This window comes from Anolis sagrei, chromosome 5, assembly GCF_037176765.1.
Source record: "Anolis sagrei isolate rAnoSag1 chromosome 5, rAnoSag1.mat, whole genome shotgun sequence".
Classification (NCBI taxonomy): domain Eukaryota; kingdom Metazoa; phylum Chordata; class Lepidosauria; order Squamata; family Dactyloidae; genus Anolis; species Anolis sagrei.
The window spans coordinates 58378526-58405666 of NC_090025.1; the positions used below are offsets into that span (position 1 = coordinate 58378526).

Genomic DNA, 27141 nt, shown 5'->3' on the forward strand with positions numbered 1-27141 from the left:
ATAAGTTGTTATGAGAGAATTTTATTTCTTCCAGGGTACTAAAGGGGACAATGTAAATTTAAAACATCTTAGGCACTAAAATATCACTGTTTATTAGAGCGAATTTAAATGCTAAGTACATATTTGTATGTGTGTTCTGTTGCATGGTATTTCTTAAATAAGTATGCTTTAAGGAACCTGCTATAAGCAGGAATCATATTAAATTGTCTTTGGGGAAGACAAACATTTTTGTGATATATGTGAGCAGACTGGAGGTCTCCTTTACATTGTTTAGTTATTTTCCCTGAGGCACAAAAATGCAAATTACACCAAGCGTCGAAAACAAAGAGAAATATAAATCTTCACATTTATGTTTCATACATCGGACAATGTTAGCATGTTTATACCTCTAATATTTTGGATGTTAGTGCCAATATCAAGATGGTCTCATTGTGCATGTGATCCACAGGAAAGTCTCTGGAAAAGTCTGTGAACTTCTCCAAGAGCTGTGCTCTTTTAGATGCTAAAAGGTTCAAATCAATCAAAGTCAGTCCTTTTTCAATGCAATCCCGTTGTCTCTACTCAAATGTAAACCCTCATAGAATCATAGAGTTGGAAGAGACCTTGTGCACCATCCAGTCCAATGCCCTGCCAAGAAGCAGAAAAATTGCATCAAAGCACTTCTGACAGATAGCCATCCAGTCTCTGCTTAAACCATTGTTCCGTTTCCTAGACTTCCGTGTTTCTAGACAACAGAAAACAAACATGCTCCCTCCTCCCTATGACTTCCCCTCACATATTTGTACATGGCTATCATGTCTCCTCTCAGTCTTCTTTTCTACAGGTTAAACATCCAGCTCTTTAAGCCTCTCCTCATAGGGCTTGTTCTCCAGACCCTTGATCATTTTAGTCACTCTGCTCTGGACACATTTCATCTTGTCAACATCTCCCTTAAACTTTGGTGCCCAGAATTGGACAAAGTATTCCAGGTGTGGTCTGACCAAGGGGAGCATGACTTCCCTGGATCTAAACATTATGCTTCTGTTTATGCAGGCCAAAATCCCATTGGCTTTTTTAACTGCTGCATGACATTGTTGGCTCACGTTGAACTTTTTGTTCACGAGGACTCCCAAGATCTTTTTCATGTGTACTGCTGTTGAGTCAGGCATTGTCCCCCATTCTGTATCTTTGCATTTCATTTTTTCTGCCTAAGTGGAGTATCTTGCATTTGTCCCTGTTGAACTTCATTTTGTTAGTTTTGGCCCATCTCTCAAATATGTTAAGATAGTTTTGAATTCTGCTCCTGTCTTCTGGATTATTGGCTATCCCTTCCAACTTGGTGTCATCTGCAAACTTGATGATCATGCTTTCAAACCCTTCTCATCTAAGTGATTCATAAAAATGTTGAACATGACCAGGCCCAGGACGGAACCCTATAGCACTCCACTCATCACTTCTTTCCAGGATGAAGAGGAAGTATTGGTGAGCAACCTCTGGGTTTGTTTGCTTAACCAATTACAGATCCACCTAACCGTAGTTTTGCCCACATTTGACTAGTTTGTTTGCCAGAAGATCACGGGGGACCTTGTCGAAGGCCTTACTGAAACCTAGATATGCTACAACCACAGTGTTCTCCGCATGTACCCAGCTTGTAACTCTATCGAAAAAAGAGTTTGGATTAGCCTTTCATGACTTGTTTTTGATAAATCCATGTTGAATATTGGCAATGACTTTTTTTCGTGTCAGGAACGACTTGAGAAACTGTAAGTTGCTTCTGGTGTGAGAGAATTGGCCATCTGAGAATTGAGCCTGCATCTTGTTGGTCTTCAATCCTGCCGGCACAAGGAAAGGAAGAAAAGGGAGAAAGAGGAAGGGAAAGAAAAGGTGGGAGAAGGAAGGAAAAAAGAGAAGGAAGGAGAGAAAGAAAAGGGAGGGAGGGAGGGAGGGAGGGAGGAAAGAAGGAAGGATGGAAGGAAGGAAGGAAGGAAGGAAGGAAGGAAGGAAGGAAGGACGGACGGACGGACGGAGAGAAATGAAGAAGAGAAAGAGGGAGGGAAGGTTGGCCACTGCAATGTGTGTGTGTGTGGAGGGGGGGGGGGGTATAGCTAGTGAACATATAAAACTGCAGATAATAATGAACCATATTGAAACAAATGGTAGAATACCAAAAATCACACTGGAGAATCCAGAAGATGCCTGGAGATAACACCTAATAGAGTGATTCTGTCTTTAACTTCCCGTGGAAACGTACCATAGAATAGCACCAGAAGGGCTACAATTGGTTGCCGTCCAGTTCTGTTATTTATTTTTTCCTAATCATTCAAATGGCTAAAAAATATAAATATAAATTAGAGGTAATGAACAAATGCATATGGGATTGCATGATGTAGGCTTTTTAGAGCTATTTAAGAGCCAAGATTCCCTTGAAGTGACATTTCAAACTGGAATGTTTTTTATGCAGGCTATTGTGTAGTTTAACAAATATAGTTGAAACATACTGTTCCTATTTTGTCCTTCTTCCCATCTTCTCTTATAGGATGAATTCCAGTTTCTAGTACTCCTTCTTGGGATACATTCACTAAAATAAACACATATACATTTGTCAGTAACTTCTGCTTGTACCTCTTACTAACCAGATTTCTTTCTGCATGTTCTGGTGGGAGGGCATGCAGATTCCATGGTGCCTTTCTCTTCCCCCAAATATGTATAGGAGATTTATGTGTGATTTCCTTTCAACATTAACAGGGTAGCCTGTACAGTAATACACTAATAGGCAACCTCCCACCACATATATACGTATAACTGGCTGTAATTTATTGCCCCATCAAGCAACATGAGAACTTGCATGCTATGTAGGCAAATCTTTATTCATTTCACCATGCTGCAGGGTGGGGTGCGGAGGAATTGAGCGGAATAACTTTGTGGCTAATAATATTAGTAATTCTATACATTTAGGATCAAATCTAATTCTGCAGAGCAAATGGAAGGGAAGGTGGTCTTGCAGTTAAAATACAGACCTCTGAGGCAAACTTTAGGGCTCTGTTTAAGATCTCCAAACTGTCAAGATGGAAACAAACTGCTTACGCTTACTTTCTCAAGAGAGAAATATAAAAGGAAAACTTGCCTCGCAAGCCCTACTTTGCACAGGGCAACAAGATACCCAGAAAAGGAAGGTGATACATAACGTCAGTGTTTCCTCGAGTCTAATTGGCACCAGCAGGCCGACAGGGTTACATCTGTTGGAGCAGAAAGTTAAAAGGAGGTGGCTGAAAATGTTCCTGACCTGTTCTCCTCCATCATCCCCCAGCTTCCAGTTGGTAATTCTCCCATGATCCTGGGCAGATATTAGAATATTAACTTTTATTTAAAAAGTAGCTATTTGGTTACTTGTTACCTTTGCAACTTAAGGGCAATGTTTATGCTACGGTTGCTTTAAAAGTAGTTACATGTAATGCTGTCACATTGGCATTTGTGCCTGTCTTGGTGTAGAGCAGTGGTTCTCAACCTTCCTAATACCGTGACCCTTTAATACAGTTCCTCATGTTGTGGTGACCCTCAACCATAACATTATTTTAGTTGCTACATCATAACTATAAATTTGCTACTGTTATGAATCATAATGTAAATATCTGATATGCAGGATGTATTTTCATTTCACTGGATCAAATTTGGCACAAATACCCTATACGCCCAAATTTGAATACTGGTGGGGTTGGGGGGATTGATTTTGTCACTTTGGAGTTGTAGTTGTTGGGATTTATAATTGACGTACAAGCAAAGAGCATTCTGAACTCCACCAACAATGGAATCGAAACAAACTTGGCACACAGACTTCCCATGACCAACAGAAAATACTGAAAGGATTTGGTGAGCATTGACCTTGAGTTTTGAAGTTGTCGTTCACCTACATCCAGAGAGCACTGTGGACTCAAACAATGATGGATCTGGACCAAACTTGGCACGAATATTCAATATGTCCAAATGTGTATATTGGTGGAGTTTAGGAAAAATAGAGCTTGACATTTGGGAATTGTAGTTGCTGGGATTTATAGTTCACCTACAAACAAAGAGCATTCTGAGCTTCAACAACAATAGAATTGGGCCAAACATTCCACACAGAACCCCCATGACAAATAGAAAATATTGTGTTTTCTGATGATCTTTGGCAATCCCTCTGACACCCCTTGCACCCCCCCCCCCCCCCCCCCGGGTCCCAATCTGGTGTAGAGGTTTCAATAGATGCTGGAATTTCTGTATTTTTTGCTTTTAACTAGTCAACAAAAATTGCCTTGTGCTATTTATTTATTTACATGCATTTGTATCCTATCCTTCTCACCCCCCCGGGGGGGGGGGGGAGGAGGTGTCAGGGTGGCTTCACAATCAGCAAATACTAGATGCCCAAACAAGACAATTATAAAAGCACTTTACATTTTAAACAATTGTTAAAATATCACATATAAAACATACAATTAAAATTACGCAAGTTCAAGTCATAGTCCAGGTCAGTCCAATTATTAGCTCTGTATATGCTGCTCGAATGCTTGGTCTCACAACCAAGTTTTAAGTTTTTTTCCTAAAGGATAGGAGGGAGGGGGCAAATCTGATTTCATTAGGAAGGACGTTCCACAGCAGGGGGCACCACCAAAAAGGCCCTGTCTCTCGTCCCCACCAGCTGTGCTTGCGAGGATGGTGGGATCAAGAGCAGGGCTTCTCCCAATGATTTTAAACTACAAGGTGGGACATATAGGGAGATACATTTGGACAAATAAGCATTCAAAGCAATATAGGACATTGTCTGCTGCTACTTACCATAATGAAATCTATGTTGCTTTACTCAGCAGAGAAATATGGTGGTCTCTACAAGGATCAGAGAGTATTTCCAATCACACTTCTTGTAAATATTAGAACAGCCTTTCTTGGGTTAAGCAGTGTGGGCTTCAATGTCAAAAGTATCAGCAGCTGACAGGATCCTAGTAGTAGCAGCCAATGAATTTCCCCCCATTGGTGCTGTGAATCCACATCTAGAACTTTATAACACGAGGCAGACAACTTGGCATTGCACCTGAACCTTCACCTTTGGTGATGATCCCTCTAACTTAACTGACGTCAGGGAGCAGGACTCTACTTCTTTCCCTATTCACCCTCTTTATTCCCAAGCTGGCTGTTTCACTGTATACATACATTTCCTTTTTTAAAAATGCCGAATCTCTGCTAAAAGCAATAATAACAAAATTAAGGAATTGCAATAATGTAGAGTTAGAAGGGTCCATGGAAATAGGATTGGAGGAGCATGGAATGGTGAATTGACACAGTTGCTCTATTGAAGAAAGGTGCAGTATGAAAAGGTGCTCAAACCTGTTACATATCCATTGTCAATAATGCAACTGTAGTGGAATAGCAGCTTGATGCGATGAAGTCCTTAGTTTAATAGCAATTCCTTCTACAACTGTTCAGAGTTGTGCAGCAGCTACCACAGTCCTGGATCTTATCCTAGTAGTTCCTATGCAATCTAGAATGCCAAGTTTTAAACTTCATGTTTTCTCAAATACATGGATTCGCTCCTGATACGATAAATAAATAAATAGCTATCTAAGATGCTAAACCTATTTGGGGGATAGGGCAATATGCTTTGGATAGTTCCCTTAAAGAGCCTACTAAAAATGGAACAGATTAATCATTCTACCAATACAGGAGACACCAGAGAGTAGTGTCTATAGTAGTTTTATTAGCTTCAGGTGAACTAAATGTTGGGCTCATGTACACCAACATGATTGGTAAATTCTCATAATCAGTGGTTCTGTTGCCCTGACATGCAAGAAAGACTGCCCTAGATAGATCCAACCTCCAAGAATCTTTTAACGCTCAGTTGATGTCTGACATCTTCTTAGCTTTCTGCTTTGTGAAGAGATGGCTGCTTTCCCATCTGATTGACTGTTGCACAATTTACCCTGAGAAGGAAAAGTTTATCTTTGAAACATGCTGCAAACCAGTTTGACATTAAATCATGTTTGCACCCAATGACTTTCTCCTTCTGCATCATTTACTTTTAGTTAACTTGTGGATCTTGTCTAAATATCTCAACAAGTTATAGTTTTCCTCCCCCCTTGTCCTCCCAAGAAGGACACGTACATTTCCATGCTGTTCATTTCCTGCCTTTGATGGGTGTTTCAACAAACATTTGGTGCTGCTAGGTATATTCCTGGAATTTGCAGCCAAAACATGAGACTATATGATGACCTGGTTGTATTACAGGGTGGGTTTTTATGATGTTACAGAAGTGAAACAAATGAAGCTTTGCAAGTCAATATGTCTGTCCCCTCACTCCAGATGGCACAGTGGATCCAAACACATGCACCCACTCTGTCCTCAGTTCCCTTCCTCCCCTCTGCAAGAGATCCACTAGTGTATGTGTGCATGCAGGGTCACAACACATACAAAAAGCTTCATGCTTAACCAATGAGTCATGGCACCATCTGTAACTGGTAGAGGTGGATGTCCAGGCTTTAAATTCACTCCACACATGAAAATAACTTTCTGTCTCCAGAGCCACTTGCCCTGAGAGTGTATCCTTGCCTGGAAGATCCAAGAAAGCATAACTTTGGTCAATTCTCTGAGACTTGGCAACCTTGGCTAGTATCCACATGTGTCTTTCAGCCTTTCTAGCTCATGTTGAAGATATTTGACTGTGCCTGATGTACCATGGGATATGCCAAGATCTAGTAATCCCCTTTTGGAAGCTTCTTCTTTATTATTAGATTTACTAGTGTGTTGTAATGGAAACCAAGTTTTTTAAAAAGTCAGATTGCGTCAGTGATCACTCACATGGTGAGATGGACTAAATATTTCTGAGACATGATCATGCAAGTAAGGTAAGTACATGATAAATATTATGAACCAAAATGTGGAGCCTATGAAGTTGTCACATTTCTAGAATCTAAACAAGAAGAGGGCAATCTTTTGATATATATTTTTGGGAGGTGCATGCCAGTGGATGTGGTCATTCCTTTACTGGGATGGTGGCCTGTTATGATTATCAAGTTGACTAAAGCAGGGATGTGGAAGACTTTGGACAAATTCAGTTGAGCATAAGGTAAACGCCATTTCCCTGTAGCAGTGTGGGCAGCAAGGAAATGATGCTACCTCTTTTTACACTGAGACAAGTTTGTCCAGCACAATACTTCCATGTAGTAAAAGGGCTGCATTGTAGACCTCACACTGTGCAGAGGAAGTACCCTGAAATATGTTGTGATTAATTTGTCAAATATTTTGTGTGGGGAAATTGCCTGGATTCATTCTAACTTAGACTTCATATTGAGTTTTGGGAAATAATTGAGGTTTAGGCCTGTCTGGGTTTGATCAAATTTGAATTTATTGTCGAAGGCTTTAGTGGCCAGAATCACTGGGTTGCTGTAAGGTTTTTGGGCTATATGAGACGTAACAACCTCTGAGGATTCCTGCCATAGATGCAGGCAAAATGTCAAGAGAAAATGCTTTTGGAACATGACCATATAGCCTGAAAAACTTACAGCAACCCAGAGTTTCAGTTTGTTCTACATCAGTGGTTCTCAACCTGTGGGTCCCCAGATGTTTTGGCCTTCAACTCCAAGAAATCCTAACAGCTGGTAAACTTTCCGGTATTTCTTGGACTTGTATGCCAAAACACCTGGGGACCCACAGGTTGAGAACCACTGTTCTCCATGATGTGCTGTCAAGTTCCTTGGAGAAATGAGGACATCCACTTGGCTGTTAGATCTTTGTCTTTTTGGCTGATCAGAACTAACAGAGGAAGGTTGGCCAGTTAGGTTGTAGAGCTTATAAATGCTTCCAGCTCTCCTTGGAAGAACCAACTGTGGGACCTTTGTTGAAGAGACTTTCACTGGACCACCCTACTGCATATAGTGATCACTTTCTAATCTCTATTTAAAGGAAGGTCTTAAGAGTGAGTGGTGGCAGCACAATTCCAGGCTTTCTTACCTGAAACAAATTAATCCATTCATGTGTGTGTTCAGGATTGATTATGGGAAATCTTGGTCACCTTGGTGAATTATTTGTGTTGGGTATTGGATGGGGGAGTTCTTCGCTCTTGGACCTTACAGTGCCAACAGTAATCATTGCATTCTTCCAGACCACTTGGTTGTTGTGGGTTTTGAAGGAACTGTATTATAATGGCTCCAGTTCCTTTAGGGCAGTGGTTCTTAACCTGTGGACCATGGGACAAAAATCTGGTCCATGAGTCTCCTTCCTATTTATTTATTTATTTATTATCCTTTTGGGCTGCCTGCCACTCCTTCCCTGTCGCTGATCATGGCATATGTTCTGTTTCAGAAACTTGAGCTGATGTGGTCTATCCAATTCTATTTACTGAATCAGCTCCCCAAACCAAATCTAAAATTGACCAAAAACTGATTCGTAACCCCTTTGGTCCCTGGTCAAAGTGGTCCCTGGTTTGGAACCACTGCTTAAGGTTGATGGTTTCAAAAACGTAGCTGTTGTTGACAGGAGTGCCTTTGCCTAGATTCCATTGCCACAGCCTTTTTTTTAGTGTGACCTAGTTAATTAATAATAATAGTAATAATAACTTTATTTGTACCCCACATCCATCTCCCTGAGGGGACTTGGGATGGCTAACATGGGGCCAAGCTCAAACGATTACAATAAAGCAAAATAAAATACACAGAAAACACACAACAACATCAAGTAAAAATGCTTATACAAAAACATAATAAAACAATAAGATAGTAACAATAACATAATAAAACAAAGTATAAAAAACAGTACAAGATTTTGATGAGGGCGATCTAGTTAGACTACTGTGATGTGCTCTCTGTGGGGCTGTGCTTAAGTAAGAGGAACAGAGATGCTCACAAACTGGATGGATACTTGCTGCTGGCAATAGGTTTTTCTTATTGTTGCCTGCATTCACTTCCATTAAGCGAACCAATCATGGGGCTTTGTTGGCAAGATTTGTTCAGAGTGGGTTACCTTTGCCTTTCTCTGAGGCTAAGAATCTGACATGCCCACGGTCACCCGGTGGGTTTCCATCACCAAGTGGGAATTCAAACCATGGTATCTAGACTACTAGTCCAGTGCTTAAACCATTATACTACATTGGCCTACTCATCTGTGGTCTCAACCTTTATTTACAATGAAGAAAATGACAGCTTCCTGAACTTTTAACATGTCTAGTTTTCTCTGCTTTATAAACATTTTCTGTAAGGTTAATTCAGTATTGCTAACTGAATTCAGTATTGCTAACTAAATTCATTTCATGTGCGACCACTCATTAGAAGACAAAATTGCTAAACTAAGGTTATCATATTCCGGCTGGCATCCTCTTTGTTAACCCCAACTAGAAAAGACTCAATCAATCATTGCTTGGTGAGTCAACACATACTTAAATCCCATGGATTCAATGGGCGAGTCAGGACTAAAGTAGGATTTAAATCTTTAAGAAAATTGTGAGATGACATAGCTCATTGGAAGAGATTATAATGCTTGGTAATGCTGAAGGCAACAGGAAAAGATGAAGACCTCATTGCAGACAAGGGAGCTTATAGCCCTGAGTTTGCAATAGCTAGGGTATTAATAACAGGATCTATTAGAAGATTCTTATTCATATGGTTGCAGTGTTGAAGCTGATTTGATGGCATATAACATTAGTAGCAACATCCCAAACATGACCCAGTTCAACATGAGGAAAATCCATGCTCGATTTTACCGCTATTTAGTATGAAATAAACCACCGAGCTGCTGAACTTGCTGACAGAATGGTCGGTAGTTTGTGATGGGGTTCAGCCTGAGTTTGAACTTGAACCTGATTCTCTGTTTGTTCCTCCTGATGCTAATGAAAGTATATTTACTGATGCTAGTGGAAATGTACCTTTTGATGCCAATGCTCCTGAAATTAGTGAGGAAGAAACTGCTGTAGGTTTGGAAAATGCCAATGTTCCTGAAATTAGTGAGGAAGGAACTTCTGTAGATTTGGAAAATGAAAGTACCAGTGTTCATGAGAATGTTTCAGAGGGAGACCTTGAACTTTCCCTCCCTTCTGCACCTGTTAACTGTAATGACAACAGAAGGGGCCAAATTTGGGAAGACAGAAGTAAATCACTCAGTTTGCGTCGATCCTCCCGAATTCAAGAATTAAAAACATTGGCTTCAAAACAGAAGGGCGGTTCACGGAACCAATTCTTGAGTTTTAATTGCAATACGCCGAACTGATTGTCTCAGTTCAGGCATCGTTTTAGAATTGATGAAGACCTTGGCAGTTCTCCCGGTTCCCTGGCCATAGTTTGGGAAGATTTCTAGGATATCAAGTATGGTTAGTGGATTGCTAACAGATTCCAGTATTTCCCAGTGAGGCTTTTGGTTTTGCTTTGTCCATTTAAATTCATGTTTGCTGATTTTGCTGTGGCTTTTGACTTGCATTTTTCCTTTATTTTGTAACCATTTTTCTTCAATAAAAAAGGATTGTTTTTCACAGCCAAGTGTGGTGGATAGTTATCTTAGGGCCTCGTTCCCTGCTCTGGATTGCAACAGTTTGCATCTGGGGAGCAGGGTGAGTTCCCATTGTTATCCCCAGCTTCTGCCAACCTAGTAGTTCGAAAACATGCAAATGTGAGTAGATTAATAGGTACCACTCGGGCCTATTAATTTAACGGCACTCCAGGCAGTCATGCTGGCCACATGACCTTGAAGGTGTCTGTGGACAATTCTAGCTCGTCGGCTTAGAAATGTAGATGAGCACCACCCCCGAGTTGGACTCGACTAGACTTAATGTCAAGGGGAAACCTTTTCTCCTGATGTTTTTTCTACATCTGTGGCTGGCTTCTTCAGAGGATCCTTTGAAGATGCCAGCCACAGATGCAAGCAAAACTTCAGGAGGAAATGCTGCTAGAGCATGGCAAGTCAGCCTGGAAACTACACAACACTCCAGTGATTCCGGCTATGTAACCCCTAACCCTTCAAAAATACAGTTAAGGCACTGCAAAGTTAGAAAACTATATGTATTATTCAAAGGGGTAAAGAGAAGATGGGAAAATTAAGAATCAGCTACAGTTTGTAATTCTTATACTACAGTCTCTCTCTTTCTCTCTCTCATTTTTCTTTTCTATAACCAAACACCAAATAAATCACCCTCCCCCTTTAGCAAGACAACAGAAGCAGATAGGAGGGAGGCGCCTGACATCTCAACAAATGAATTAATGAAAGTACTTGAAAATGTAGATAAGCCTACCACACTTTCTCTTCAGGATAAGACATTCCATCAACAAAGAGGAAGTTGTACAAAAACATTCAACTTAATTACCTGTCAAAGGGAGCGAAATGTCTGGAGATCATACAGATAAAGTTATAATATATTTCTTCTTACTTGTCTGCAATAAAAACATACTGGTTTATGGGAAATATTTCTCAGTTCTTACATAGTATTATCAGAACAAATGCCTACTCTATTGTTTTTTATGGATATATGGCCTCTTGGTGTTTATCAGTGTCCTTGCCCATGATACTCTTTGGAGCACCAGTGTGTACTGGAACCCAGAGGTAATGGAGGATATATTATATATATATTCTCCTTCTTAGTTCCTCCTCACATATTTCACCTTACCTTTGTGAAAGTGATTTTTACCTTTGTGAAAGTGAAAGGAGAATATATATATATATATTCTCCTTGTTAGTATTAAAGGTATTTGAGGTCCCTTAGGCCTGCCTCCATTTGATAAGCTAATATTCGTCGTACTTTTAAAGATCCTCTTGGAACAACTAAATACGGTCACCTTGCTATTTAGGGAATGCTATCAGTGGTATGGCAGCTAATTCATGATCTTTTGCTTCCTGAATGCACACATTCCTCCCATGTACAGAAGCAAGTAAGAATCACAACAAAGTTTCACATTAGCACTGGCAGTGGGGGTAGTGGCATGCAAAGCTCTGTCTTGTGAGGGTTGCTGTGTATAACGCCACTACTAATTATTATTATTATAATGATGATGCAAAATTGAAGATCAGACAGGGCGGGTACTATACTACTACCCTAGATATCCCACCCCTGTCTACATAGAACATATGTACACGTGAGGCAATACCTGTAGTTCATGCTTTGAAAACACTTTTTCCATCTATGTGGCACTTTTATTAATATGTGTTTGTTACAGGGTACAATCTTGATATGTCTGTGTGTATTTCTTCTATGTATAATCCAAATCTGTAGTCCATATGTAGGTTCAAATTCTCCTCACAGGTTACCTTAATGTAATCACAGACTGTCTTCCAGCAGTATAACTTTAGTCCTGTAACTTGACATGGGACTTCAGTATATATGTTGAAACAAAGAAATGTTTATTCATGAATTCTTTGGCACATAAGCTTATCTGTTACGAAGTAATTTACTTCAGTTCTACTTGGATATTATTGCAACTGTCTTTCACTCCTTTAAATATGTAAAATTGTTATTATATAACTTTCAAACAGTTAACTTGTTTCTCTCTGTTAGTCCACCTTATTGTCCTTCAAAATATATTACTGCTCAGCATCCTGGCTGGCTAACTTAAGACTTTTAGTCACTCTCTTCCGTCAATATTTTGACTAAAAACTTATTCTCAAAGGAATCTCTGTCTCAGTATTACTTAACTAATAATTTAGACTTATATTAACTTTGCCTTTACTTTAGTACAGCAATGGAAGCTACAAACTTAAATACCGATCCTCTTCCCTCTAGCTCCTGGCTAGAGACTCCCTACTTTTTAAAATATTCCCTTCTATTTTTATCTAGCTCTGCCCCTTTTCTTGCTAGCTACTCTCAAATGGATACATTTCTACTTCAAAGGCTATGTATTCATGGTAACCCAACAACCAATCAGATGTAACCAACTCCTGACTGCTCTTGTCATACTATCAACACTTTTTTTTTTTGTCGTGTCAGAGAGCATCCTGTTGTGAGAGAATTGGCCGTCTGCAAGGATGTTGCCCAGGGGACGCCCGGATGATTTCTTTTAATGTTTTTATCATCCTTGTGGGAGGCTTCTCTCATGTCCCGCATGAGGAGCTGGAGCTGATAGAGGGAGCTCATCCGCCTCTCCCCGAATTCGAACCTGCAACCTGTCGGTCTTCAGTCCTGCCAGCACAGGGCTTTAACCCACTGCGCCACTGGGGCACCTACTATCAACACTACTAAACACAGACAATAAAACTCCACTATAATTAACTTTTCCGTTATACTGAGCTACTCCAGTATTTATATGAGACAGCCTAATGCTAATACTAATACCTGGCTTTTTAGTTCACGTGTCCTTCTCCATCAGGTGGTCTATTGACTTCCTTCATTTAATGCTTGAGCTCAGTAATAGACTGGATGGACTAATGTTCAGCTCAGATATGCCGATAATATCTATTAGGATTTAGGAGCAAAGTGGAGTCTTGATGGTTCAATGTTTGCTTATATTTACTTATCAACAGTGAGGTCAACAATACTGTTTATTTAAAAGATTTGGAGCTAACATGGCATGTTGTTTTTAAACACATTTCCAAAGAGATAATGTAAATGCCTTGCATATTTAACCTATAGCATTTTGTTTAGTTAGGCAGTTCCTTGCATACTTTGTGTTTCTAAAAAGACTTTAACCCATATTAAAGATGAATTCGATTGTATTACTTTGTTTAATTTAGCATACCTTCCTCCTGCCCCTCTTCCATCATGGAACGTTTGGAGGTGTACACGTGATTACCATCAGTCAGGCTCCTGTCCGGATGGGATCCATATCTGCTTAGCCTTCAGCACATGTCCACAGACAAATAAAGCTTAATGAAGTGAGACTTAGACACATGGAAAGAATTATGGTAATGATCAAATGAGTATGTGTTCACTAGCCACAAAGCCGTATGTGTCTAATAATCCATTATAGTTCTTTTTGAAGTAACATACAAAGAATTGTAAATACTAATTGAAACCTACAGAATTGCAATTTTCTTTTTTGCAGTTCATAAACATATTGTCCTCATCATATACTAATGCATCCAGTGTAACTAACATGGGGAGAAATCAGAATGAGGTACATATTTACATAAATTTTCCAGATGTTAATTTTATTCAGCAAAGATGCAAATGTGTCTGGCTAGATATCCTAAAGGCACTAGATCCTCTGATCTTGGAAGCTAAATGGGACCAGCCCTAGTCAGTATTTGGTTGGGATGCTTCCCAAGTACCAAGTGCTATAGGCTATATTTCTGACGAAGGAACTGGCAAAACCACCTCTAAGAACTACTTGCCTAAGAAAACCGAAATTCATGGGGTTGCAGTAAGTGATCAGGCAACTTGGAGACATACACAGAGAGATGTAAATACAGAAACAACCACTAATATTTACATAGGGATTATTTATTTATTTATTTATTTCCAGACCGGCTTCTCTCCCCGAAGGGACCAAGGGACATCCATGACCTGCATGCCTTGTCATGGATGCTATCCATTCTTGGACAAAATTTAATTGCTAGACCCAATTAGATTGGCCCCATTCAGTCCATAGAACTTCCTTTCTAAATCAGTAAGGATTATCCTCTCTATAGTAGTAAATATGGTCATCATACAGAAGCATGTAAGTGAGAATCCTAATCTGCAATTAATATATGAACTAATTCAATTGTGGGAAAGTTTCAAAGTATGTACTTGTATGGATTTTCTAATATTCGTTCAAATTTTGTTGTTTTTCAGAAGTTTGACTGAAAGTTGTTTTGTTCTTGTTGGTCTATGCAATTCAAATTCTATGCTAGTAGAAAGAATCTCTTGTAGGATTTTTTTTTCTCCAACTCTGTGCAAGAGTTTCCTGTTCTTACCAAATGAGCACCAAGTGTACAGCTGCCTCCTGTTCAATATGCAGATTCAAACCTGCATTATTTAGAACATGTTATCTAAACCTTTTGGAAGTGATCAACTTTCACTTAACATTTTATGTGTATGTAATGCTGTGCAGCAGAAAACTCATCAATATCGGAGGAGGAAGAGGTTGCCATGTCTTTTCCTCCAACTGTATTGAAAGGTTGTCTAGAAGGGACATGGTTCTCCATAAATGTTCAAAAATCATTTGTTTAACTTTTCATTGATTACATTCTCTTTCTTGCCTGTTCAGAAATCAGCTCATTTCCCCCTCTGTGTCCATTGGTCTATTGATTTCATTGGGAGATGTAGCCAGTAGGTTAATTCATATAATCTTGGTTATTTTCTTTCAAATTGAATGAAATAGCATGGCCTTCTACTACTTTTTCAATACATGAGACATGCCAAACTACCCAGAAATAGGACAAAGGGTACAATTTATAGGCAAATAAGCTGTGTTAACTAAAATATAATCTGACATATTGTCTCAATATTCATCATTAGCATAGAATCATTGAGTTGGAAGAGACCACAAGGGCCATCCAGTCTAAATCCCTGGCGCATAGGAACACACAATAAAATAATGCCCTACAGATAGCCATCCATCCTCTTTGCTTAAAAACCTCCAGAGAAGGAGACTCCACCACCCTCAAAGGCAGAGTATTCCACTGCCAAACAGCTCTTTCCATCAGGAAGTTCTTCCTAATGTTTAGGTGGAATTTCTTTTCCTGAAATTTGAAGCCATTGCTCCATGTCCTATAACTTCATCCCACTGAACATGTCAAGTGTTTGGAAGAGTTGGTTTGCCATACAGCTCAGGAATATTCTGTTTTGAAATTAAATGGATGACTTGCCTACCTCCATCACACAATAGCAAACTATCCATTTTATTCAGTTCTCCATTGATTTGTCATCACATTGTAGAGAGTTGTTCCTGCCCACTGTCTATCCCCTGTTTTCTTTCTAGAAAGAAACACCTCCTCTCCTGGACTATGAATTTTGTTCCTGGGTTATAAATGTCATTTCCTAATTGGTTCTATCATAAACACATGGGAAAAGTTTATTGAACTGCAAAAACTTTGTCTTTGCAGGAGGAACATCCTGCTATAGCACATTTTGCTCTAGTTTCTCAATGACTGAATATCTTGTAGTGTCTCCACCAATTATCATAGTTTGTAGGCACAAAAACAAAGTTTCTGGAGCACAACAATTGCTTTCAACAACTGCTACATGATTAAACAGGAAACAACACTTGCGAACAAGGATCATATTATTATTATTATTATTATTATTATTATTATTCAAGGACAGGATGATCATCTGCAGGGGTGCTTTGATTGTGCCTTTGCTACATGGCAGAAAGAAGGGGGTCGGACTAGATGGCCCTTGGGGTTAACTGAAGTAGGAGGAGGAGTGAAAGAGGCCTCTGGGGGCTCTCCCTTTGCTGCTATTCCATCGATCCTCCTCTCTCTCTCCTTCCCCTTCCCCATGTTGGAAGAAGGAAGGAAGGAGGGCTAGAAGGAAAGGAGGAGGCGGTAACACATGGCACATACAACACAGAGAAAGAAGGAAGGCCCCCAGAAAGTGCATGAGACAGAAAGGAATACAACATACTACTGATATTTCCTCCTCCGTGAGCAAAAGGTAGTGGTGGAGCTCTTTCTCAAAAGGGCATTTTGATTCCACCCACAAATTGCATAATTTATCATTTTAAAGCCAAGTACAATGAATACCATCACATGACAGAATTGGCCATTTTGCCAATCTCTATCCAGATAATTTGCAAAAAAAAAGTCACTTGCCAGCCAGCTTAGAAAACATCTGAAAAGACAACCCTTTGTGACCCCCTTTAAATGCCAAGATAGCTCTACCCTACACTTGAAGCCAAAGTTTTTTTGATGAACACAGTAGTAGGTTGCCATTTCTTAAGTGGGTGACTTAGTAGTATTTAATGAATGTGATCAAGTAGCTAGTCTCCAGAGGAGCACAAAACAAGATTTCCCCCCTCCTCAATGCAACATCCTTTTAAATACACTTGCTATCATGTTTCCTCTTAGCCTTTTCTCCAAGTTAAAGATATCCAGCTGCTTTACCTTGTAGAGCTTGGATTCCAACTCTTTGACCATTTTGGTTCCCCTTCTCTGGACATGTTACAGCTTGTCCATATCCATCTTGAATAGTGGTGCCCGGAACTGAACATTGTATTTCAGTGAGGTGTAACCAAATCAGAATAGAGTTGTACTATTTCAGCTAGAAATCTAATAACAAATAGAAAGCCCAGAAACTCGATAGTATGTGCCATATCCCGGAGCAAAGGAACACTTTGAAAGCCCACCCATGCCTTTAACTATGCTACACCTACAAGGATTGCCCTTCAACTAAGCACAGGTCAGAAAAATAACTTTTATCCCAGTGTTTAGTGGAAGAGGATATCTATCCACATATTTCCGGGCATAGAAAATTTACTGTTTGGGTTACAGTTCTCAGAGTTCTCCTGCCAGCTTACCTATTTTGGACACTATAGTCCAAAAAGTATATTTTCCAATCTCTGCTTTGCTTGTAAACCTTGATATAGGTCAAATGTAGCTGCCAAGTGAATGTATTTGTCATTATTTTTTTAATAGAGGCAGCAACTAAGCAAGGGATGTTTTTTATTGGAGCTTCTGCTACTGGCTTGGGTACAAGTCTTAAATTTCACAGAGTTATTCTGAAAAAAATGTGGGCTGTGTTGCATGATCTGTCCTTTAAATACACACACATACATGTCTCATTACTAAAAATAATATATAAATCAATTTGAACTTTGCAACACAAGTATCAGTATAAATCCAACTGAGAAATGGTTTTGAGTTTAGAAAAACCAGACCGTGGAATATGTTTAAGGGCACAAGAGAGAGCCTTCTTGGTAGCCATTCTCAGAGTATATTTTCTCAACTGGTGTTTTCTCTGCTTTTCTTTCACTAGCAGATAATATTTTTAGAAAATGGACAGTCTTTTTTGTTTATTAACTTGTTGTTTTGGAAAGATAACTTAAATGGTGGTTGCCATACTTTTTCTTCTTTCTTGTTATTTTTTTCAATGCTTTCAGTTGTTTCAGTGGAGCCCCAGGTGGCGCAATGGGTTAAACTCTTGTGCTGGCAGGATTGCTGACCGATAGGTCAGCAGTTTGAATCCAGGGAGAGCGGGTTGAGCTCCCTTTATCAGCTCCAGTTCCCCATGCAGGGACATAAGAGAAACCTTCCACAAGGATGGTAAAACATCAAAACATATGGGCGTCCTTGCAGATGGACAGTTATCTAACACCAGAAGTGACTTGCAGTTTCTCAAGTCACCCCTGACACCATTTTTTTTAATTTGGTATTTATGATGGTAGAAAATGGTTTTATCTTTAATAGTATATATGTATAAATAGAAATCTTATTTTAAAAAATTGACCCCCCCCCAAAAAAAAATTCCCCTTGAGTCTCTATAGCAATGGGGCAATGTAACTCTTTAAAAAAGGCACCCCAGCCTTTTCTTAAGAGAGGGCTGAAAAGCAAGAGAGGGGGCACAAACTAAGGGGAAGGGGAAGAAGGGGAAAAGGGTATAATAATAATTATAAAGAAATACAATGTGTATAAGTAGATAAAAGGTGTGTGATAGAGTTATATGTAGCATAAGTTGTAATGGAAATTTAAAAATAATGATAAGAAATATGATTAAAGATGTTTTTGATGTTTACTGTTAGCTTGTATATAATATGGCATACTCTTTTGTCTAAGAGAGAAGAATGTATGCTTATACATTTTGTTGGACAAATTTATAAATAAAATCTTGAAAGAAAAAAGAGAGTACTTCATCCCAGGAGGAAAAAAACAAACAAAACTCTAACCCCTTCTGTCTGCTCTCCCAGAGCGCCTTTGAGTGGAATCAACAAAGGCCCCTTCTACGCTGCCATATAAAATTCACATTATCTGCTTTGAATTGTATTATATGGCAGTGTAGACGCATATAATTCAGATAATTTGCTTTGATAATCTGAATTATATGGCAGTGTAGAAGGGGCCAAAGAACCACCATTGCCATTTTCATTCCCAAGCATTTAAAAAGGTCAGAAGTGATCATGCAGTGGATAGAATAGAAGGATCCAGTGCTTCTTTTAAATTCTCCCAGAATTGACTAATTTCCCACCTCTTGCTCTTCTAAGAAGGGGATGGGTTTTATATGAGAGTTAAACCATTCCTTCATTCCTATATAAAAAAAGAATGATTCCCTTCTATGAGTAGAGTGGCAAGAGATGTTTTTGGATGTCGAGATGGGAAAATAGCAGCCAGCATGGCTGCCCTGCTAAAGATGGCACTGGCATTTCCCCTTCCCTGCAGAGTAACACTATCCACAGGCCATATCAAAATCTGTAATTTTGGCTCCAAAATTTGCCCCTGATTTGTACATGAGGTCATATTATACATGGGTATGTGCACAGTTCTGGAAGCATTGGAATGGTATATTTTTAAATGTCTTTTATAAACTATCAATGCAAGAAAAAATGTCACATGTTGGAATGGAGAATAAAGGATGTCAAAGCACTAAGTCCAAGTAAACTTTCCAATATATTCAAATTAAAATCTGATTTAATTTCTGGATTATTATTTGTCTTTTTAAATTACATACTTTAGCATTACTTTAATCATACATTGTACAGGAAGCAGGCTGTTTTTTTGGCATATGATTTCATAGGAAATACTCCAGCAGGGAGATGTTGTCATGTTACTTGGAAGAACCAGTTCATATTAGTTCTGATGATATCATGCCATCTCAGAATAAACACAGAAGACTACTTGTTTAACTGTATTTCCATGCCAGAATCCTCCTTGGCCTGTAGAGATGTCAAGAAAAGGCTGTTTCACCTATGTTGTATGTTAGGGGAGATTCCTTTTTGGGGTGGGGGTGTCAATAATAGAAGTGCTTTCATTCTACTATCTACTGTCTTCTGCAGGTTGTCACACTTGAGCAAAAGTTGTGTGTCCTTCAATAAACTGATTTACTAAGACAGGATTGCATTGTACTTATGGACTCCTAGGACTAGGGGAAAAACAGACAGGATGATTTTTTTGGGTATTTAATGGTAAATCATTGTTGGAATGTACGGTTAACTAACTTGGCAGTGACAAATGTTCTGGCCTTAGACATTTCTACCAAGAACAAAATGTAATGGGGACATTCTCCTGACAGCATGCAGGGTCATAATATGTGGCATCATGGGGAATGTCATGCATCAGATAAAGACTTGAGTCTACAAACACTCTCTTGGGTGTTGCAGCTCTGAAATTGTAAGACCTTGTTAAAGCTGTAATATGTAAAGAAAGAGGATTATATGACTTCAGTGTTGTTTTGTAATAAAAAATCATGTATGAATGAAGTATGGTGATGCAGGAACATTATAATTATCAAACTAGTATCTCACACAAAAAGGGTAAAAAGGATTAGTTCTTTGCTGTCTGGAGGATGGGAAGTAACTGAATTATATCTCATAGGTTCCTAACATATCTGTACAACAGGAAGTACGTCCTCTTTCTGAAATTTTGTTGTAGTCTTGATCATTATAATCTCACCCTTGGAAAACGTGAAGAAGACATTTGCTTTGAGAATTCCCAATGTGATATAAGAAATGAACATGGTGCAAGCCTTGCAAAGACTATATATATTCTCTGATTAGAAACATGTTATAAGTCACTCAGTTAAGTGACTTACTCAAAATGAAATTGTTCTCTGATCATACCTCAGTCCATTGCAAGGGTGCCTGCCTGCTCCCTGGCCTCTGCAGACCCCGGCAGAGCCTTTGGAGTCACACAGGCAGCAGGAGGCCAGGGAGGCAGGCCTTCCCCGCCACACCTTAGGTCACCATACTTCCGGGCAGGCATGTAGCCGGGGGGGGGGGGGGCTCAGGGGGCTTAAACCCCCCCCCCCCCCAATTCTCATGGTGGTCAGCCTTACTGGTACATTATTTAAACTGCTATGTTTATTCATATCATGATCTGATCACCATGCTCAATATATCCCATATGCATGGGGGTATTGGGGTAACAATACAAAAGGTTTGCTAGGGCAGACCCTCTTTCACTCAAACTCAGCCCCCCCCCGAAACAAACTCAGCCCCCCCCCCCCCCCCCCCCGAAACAAAATCCTGGCTACGGGCCTGCTTCCGGGGTCCCTGGCCTCCTCTGGACATAAATATTTTATATTTTATTAATATTTTCAAAAATCCGTGAAACAGCGAGTCTGCTAAAAATGAACCACGAAGTAGCAAGGGAACACCGTATACAGTTTGCTGTGATGCTATATTAGTCTTGGTAAGATATATTCTAGCACTGGCATGAGTTGTATGTTTTCACATGCAGAAAAACAGCTATTGTAAAAGTCTTTATGCTTATGAAGAGAGGATTATGATTTCATAAGTGATGGGTTCTGTCCCATGCTATAGTTTTGTATGCATGTTAATAGTACATAAGTGCATGTAAGTATGGGACTGGATAGCTGCCAACATCCTTCAAAGAGAAAGAAATGGAATGGAAGGGCGTGAACCTCTCCAATTCATTCATCATCTTGAAAAGCCGACTCAGCAGCAAACAACAGAACAATTATCTTTTGACACTAATAATTATTGATTGTTTTTGTCATCTTACAATAAATAGTGTGCAATCAGAAGTAGTAAATATGATGGGAATTATTGTAGGAAGGGTGATCGAGTGTGGTCTAGTCCATGAGGTTACGACTGAACAAATTGTAGGAAGGAAATGGGGAAAGCAGAATTTATATTGTGAAAAAGCAAGTGACAGGATGTTGAATAAATAAAGTCATCACAAAAGTCCTTACTATTACTTGCTCTGTGTACACTGTAATGTTACAGTCTATGTATGGTGGTCTTACAGAACCGAAAGATCATTTACTATAAAATGTCTGGATTTTTAACCTCATGGTTCTAATCCATCAAGGCATTTCTCTAATCCCTCTTTGCTTGATAAAGCTCTGTATAGTCTGATTTCTCAGTGGTCCCCTTCCAACCTCGACCCATCTTTCTCAATACAGTATGAAACTGGCACTAGATAGGCTGCCATTTCCCATGTGATCAAGATTAAGCTGAAGAAGACTGGGTTAAGGTTTTGCATTAAAATAATCATGTTGATTTGCTTAGCTGCTGAAATATGGCAGAGCAGCCCTCGGAGGCTGCGTCACTGCAAGTGATTAGCAGAAGTCTAATAAGTTTTGCTTTTGTCTTTGCTCGTCCTGAGCAAGTGGTGCCCAGAAGAGAGCTATTTGCTTAAATTCCCACCATTGTTCCCTTCTTAAACATAGTGAGTGGTCTGATCCACAGCCCATTCATGCTATATTTATTTGAAACGAAAGGATCTTGGATACAATAAAACATTGTTGATCCTCGCCATCCTCCATGTAATCAAAATAAAGCTCAGCAGAGAAGGTCTTGTAAAATCCAAGCTTAGAAACTGCAGTGTGAGTAGCTACTACAGCAAAGAGAAAAGCATGGAAAGTACAAAAAGACTGGCAGCATACTTCACAGGATACATTTGTTTCCAGTCTCTGTTTGTAAAACTAGGCCAAATGAGGCTACTGAGTAAACAAAGGAAGTTTATTAGTTTCATGCAGAAGTGATATGTTCTCTCTGGGCACAATGGGACACAATGGGAGATGGTTGGGCTTTAATTACAAGAAAGGAATGGTATAATGTTTTGCTTCAATCCATCATGGTTTCCTAGCCTTGAGGGATGTAGGGTTTATTCTTTCTTCTGCATGGGAGGAACTGTATACATACTTTTTCATTCGTTTGAATGGGAGTCACTCTGCATGCATGAGCCTATTGTACATTGATTAGAGGCTATGATGCTCTATTGTGGAGACCAACTTAAACAAAAAATAAACATTATGTCCCCTGTGTATTCTTTTTGCCAAGGCTCATATTACTAGTTTACTAACCATATACAAAGAAAAGTGGTCTTGTCATGTTGCATTCTCTTTGTGGAGGTTCCTGATTTGGGTACTTGCATGTAGTCCACATTGCCTAAGGTGGTCTGATAGTGGGATGATTTCATGCCATGTGTATTTGCTAAAGCATTTAAAAATGGGTGGGTAGACAATTTTCTTTGATGTTTATGAGAAGATAAACTAAAGACAAAGTTGTCATATGAGAAAAAACAATAGAATTTGGCCAAAGTGACATATAATATGTAACTAATCAGAAACTGTTCAATAGTTATAGTTAACATTGACTCAACTAGCAGAACTAGCAACTTTGGATAAAACCATAAATCATCAGTTCTTTTCCATCATTGTTATCATGTTGATTAAGCAAATAAAACTAATGGCTAGTCAGTAGTCTCTCCCTTTCCTCAACCCACATGCATCTCTTTCATTATCCAACACTTTCCAGTACACATATATGTGTGTAAATAAGGGGGGAGGATACAATTGCATTCTCATAGATAGCTCTTCTATTGATGTTTGTTGTATGAGGTAGGACAATGAAAGCAAAAAAAAAATGGCTTTCACAATTGCAGTAGCAATGATGAAAAGTCCAAAAGTGTTACATATCTTGGAGAAAATCCATCTTCTCAGAGTTGGTCTGAGAAATGGAGCCACCATGTGATCACTTCAAATTCTTCTTTCCTTTTTTAAAGTGCATGTTCACATGTTTTCTGCATCAGCCTTATTAACTATTTAACCACAATTCCCAACCCATAGTGGAAAAATCCAATAATTGATTCAAGTATGCAATTCAAGTTATGAATTGTCCACAAGTTCTGCAGCTACATGCAAACTCTTGCCTCAAGCTACATGCTTACTTGTAAACAAAGCAACTGGTGAAATATCCTTTTTTTTTTTTTTTGTTCAGTTGCTTCCAACTCTTTGTGACGTCCTGGACCAGCCCATGCCACAGCTCCCTGTCGGCCGTCACCACCTCAGCTCCTTTTTAATTTTTTTAATTGCCTTGAACAGGCAGGATTCAATATGTGTGTTATGGTGACAATTTTTATGCTTATATTTTGTTTTGTTAATTTTATGGTTATGTTTGTTTTTTACTTTGTATGTTTTGTGATATTACCTGGGAACCGCTCTGAGTCCCCTCCGGGAGATGGAGCGGTATATAAATAAAGTTATTATTATTATTATTATTATTATTATTATTATTATTATTATGTTCAGAGTCAAGCCAGTCACATCAAGGATACCATCAATCCATCTTGCCCTTGGAAATATCCTTATCTTAAAGGAAATGGAACAAATACAGATTCATCATTTATTTATTTATTGCCTATATTTTTAACCCCACCCTTCTCATCCCCGAAGGTAGACTCAGGGCAGCCTCACAAAAGCACCATCCAGACATCATAAAAACAGTCGACTATACATTAAAAATGTTAAAAACAGTAATTAAACAATTGATTAAACATGCCTGTTAAAATCAGAGTCATTCTGGGGTCCCTAGCATGTGTCAAAACATTTTAAGTTATGCATGAGTTCCATCAACCAAATATTTATTATTCCACCTTAAGAAAGACTTGCAATGAAGTCTGTTTTCCTAGATCCAAGCAGAAGACTGCTATCTGATAGTTTTAGCACAGCATTCAACTGATATTTTGTAAATTTTTGATGCTTGGTTGATGATCCTAGATTTTTTTGTCCATGTTAATATTCTGGACAAATTAACAGGAGCTGTACTCTTCAGGTTTGTGAGTTGCATCCATATGAAATTATAATAGGTAACTAAACTAGTTAATTTGATAGTAATCTAAGGTACAAGTGCTTTATAGATGGATGTTCCTTAAGAGCGGTTGGAAGTGAAATGGTCAGCATCAAACTAAAACATCTTGGTGACTAACTTGGAAGGAAATGATTATGAGAATACTAAAGGGATGTTGTATAAAAACACTATAGAGGAATACTGTGCCTTGGTGGTGGAACACATCACTTGAATGCAGAAATTCAGTCTTTGGCACATCTGAGGAGGTTGGAGAGAGATACCTGGTTGAAATCAGAAGATGCAGTGCTTCTCACTGTAGGCCACTTGGTGTTCTTTTGGGTTACAGTTTCTATCAACATGACCAATGATCAAGGATTATGGGAGTTGTACTCCAACAACACCTGGAGAGCATAAGGACAGCTGTCTCTGGTGCAGACAATATTGAACTCAATTAACTGGTTGTTTGACTAATGTGAGGTGAATTCTCTTATTCCACAGACTTAATGCAAAACTTGGGAAGAGTTGTCAGACACGTCAAGGAAACATTTTTGGAAGTCAATAGCCAACCTGACATTTAATAGTTATCCATTTCAAATTTGGCCCTGTTTCTTGCAGTCATGTGAAATAGTAACAAAGAACATGGGAAGGGGTTGCTATAAGTTTATCTTGGAGTGAGGAAGCAAATTCTCATTTTGTTTTTTAAATGGAAAACAGACTCTACAATTTCATGTGTCGATGCTTTGACTGAAATTTAGTCTGCAAGCCCTATTTGGAAAAGGAAGGGCACGACTACTAAAAATGAATTCTAGGCCTTCTATGACAAAAAGTATCTACTCTGTGATATGATCCTGCTTGTTGGATTTAACCTCTAAATTATACACCTTCAAAGGCTTGGAGCATATAATATATACAGTAATATGACTGCATCCATTGGGTATCTGTAATGTAGACTAGAAACAAACATCTCTTGCAACATGTTTCAGGACTTTGTAACCTCTTTGCAATTTCCTTCAAGTTACTGTTTAAAGCAAATTATGGATTAACACTCTCCGCTGAAGCTTAAGAAACTGTTAATTTTCAACATGGATGCATATTGTTACTGACTAGTCTTTCTAAACTGGAAGGATGTAAAGTTTAAAACAGAATATCCAGACATTAATTTCTATTTAAGTTCCTAAACCTTCACATAGTGCTTTTTTAAACATATGCATTAATATAAGACAATGTATACCTTGTAAGTTATATATGATCAACATTTGGAGGACTACGATTCTTTTTCCCTCCCTCAACTTAGGTATTAATATTAATAAATAACTGAGTAAACACAAGCTCTTCTCAGGTTCCACCACTGCCTACTGTCTGTTTTCTTTATTTTCCTGACTGGCCCAGGAGTACTTTAGAATCCAGACATAGTAAGATTGAAGATAAGTCAGCATGGAGAAAGGAAACAGTCTTTGGAGACATGTCATTTGGATTCATGAAATGCTCAAAATGGGATTCATTTAGACCAGTGGTTCTCAACCTTCATAGGATTGAACTGCATATGTGCATGTTTACATATATAAGTCCTACCACTGAGCATTGGTATGTGCACACCAGCTTCCCAGACTAAGCATGAAGGCCTGTGTAAATACAAAATGATCTACACGTTGTTACAGGTACACAAATCTGCATCTCATAAATATGCAGCACATGAATGATACAGAAAACACAGCAATATGTGAAAGCCAAAAGAGAGAAAGCATATGTGCCCTAAATAACATGCTTTGATTATCTCACTGTACGGACTTGGTATGTGAAACACGCTGGAAGTTCAGGTTCCTGTGGCATAACTCCCCAAGAAGATCTTGTTATATTAAAACAAAACAAACAAACAAAAACAACAAGTCAAAGAAAGAGAACATATCTTTGGTGGGGTTGTGGAAAAACATCGTTCATTAACTCTTTCCCAATTCTGGCCTGTTCCAGAAGGCAGGACTAGGGAATGAAATTCCCCAAATCCTCTTGCTCCATGAAACTTTATAGCATCTTTTATACATTACCTTGTTTGGTAATCTTTGCCAACTGTTCAGTCCAGACCTGACCAAAAAAATGTAGAGTTCTTGTAACGTGTATGCTCATTAACTAGTCAAGTACTTACTAGATTGAAAGCAATACCTCTTTACAGTGGAGTCTGAAAGAAAATGTTTCTGAAGCTCTTGAGTAATTTGGCGACCAGAAGTCATTCTTCTTATAATGTATTCTACTTGTGTGACTTACTTCTATCTTAATCTGGCTCTAATTTTTTTTAAATTTTCATTCATCACAGGTGGTTCTGTGAAGGAAAACAACTACACAATTCCCCTGATATACAGATCTGTTGTGAAAGTGGAGGACTTCATACGCTAGTTATAACAGAAGCCTTTGAGGACGATACAGGTCGCTACTGCTGCCTGGCCTCAAATTCTGTTGGCTCTGATTCTACATCCGCAGAACTATTTGTTGAAGGTAAGAAAGCATGGCTGCACTCTTTATATACCATGTATCACGTGTCTTGGTTCTAAGACTGTAGTTCTCAACC

General features: G+C 38.9%; 1 protein-coding gene across 5 annotated transcripts in view; it reads left to right on the forward strand.

Moving 5' to 3' along the window:
- The window catches only part of PALLD (palladin, cytoskeletal associated protein), a 299404-nt gene that overhangs the window by 88517 nt on the left and 183746 nt on the right, over positions 1-27141 (forward strand). For all 5 annotated transcript variants that reach the window (XM_060778729.2, XM_060778730.2, XM_060778731.2 and 2 more), the window contains one exon: positions 26890-27068. In XM_060778729.2, coding sequence (XP_060634712.2) covers positions 26890-27068 — 179 coding nt within the window. The remainder of the gene's footprint in view (positions 1-26889; positions 27069-27141) is intronic.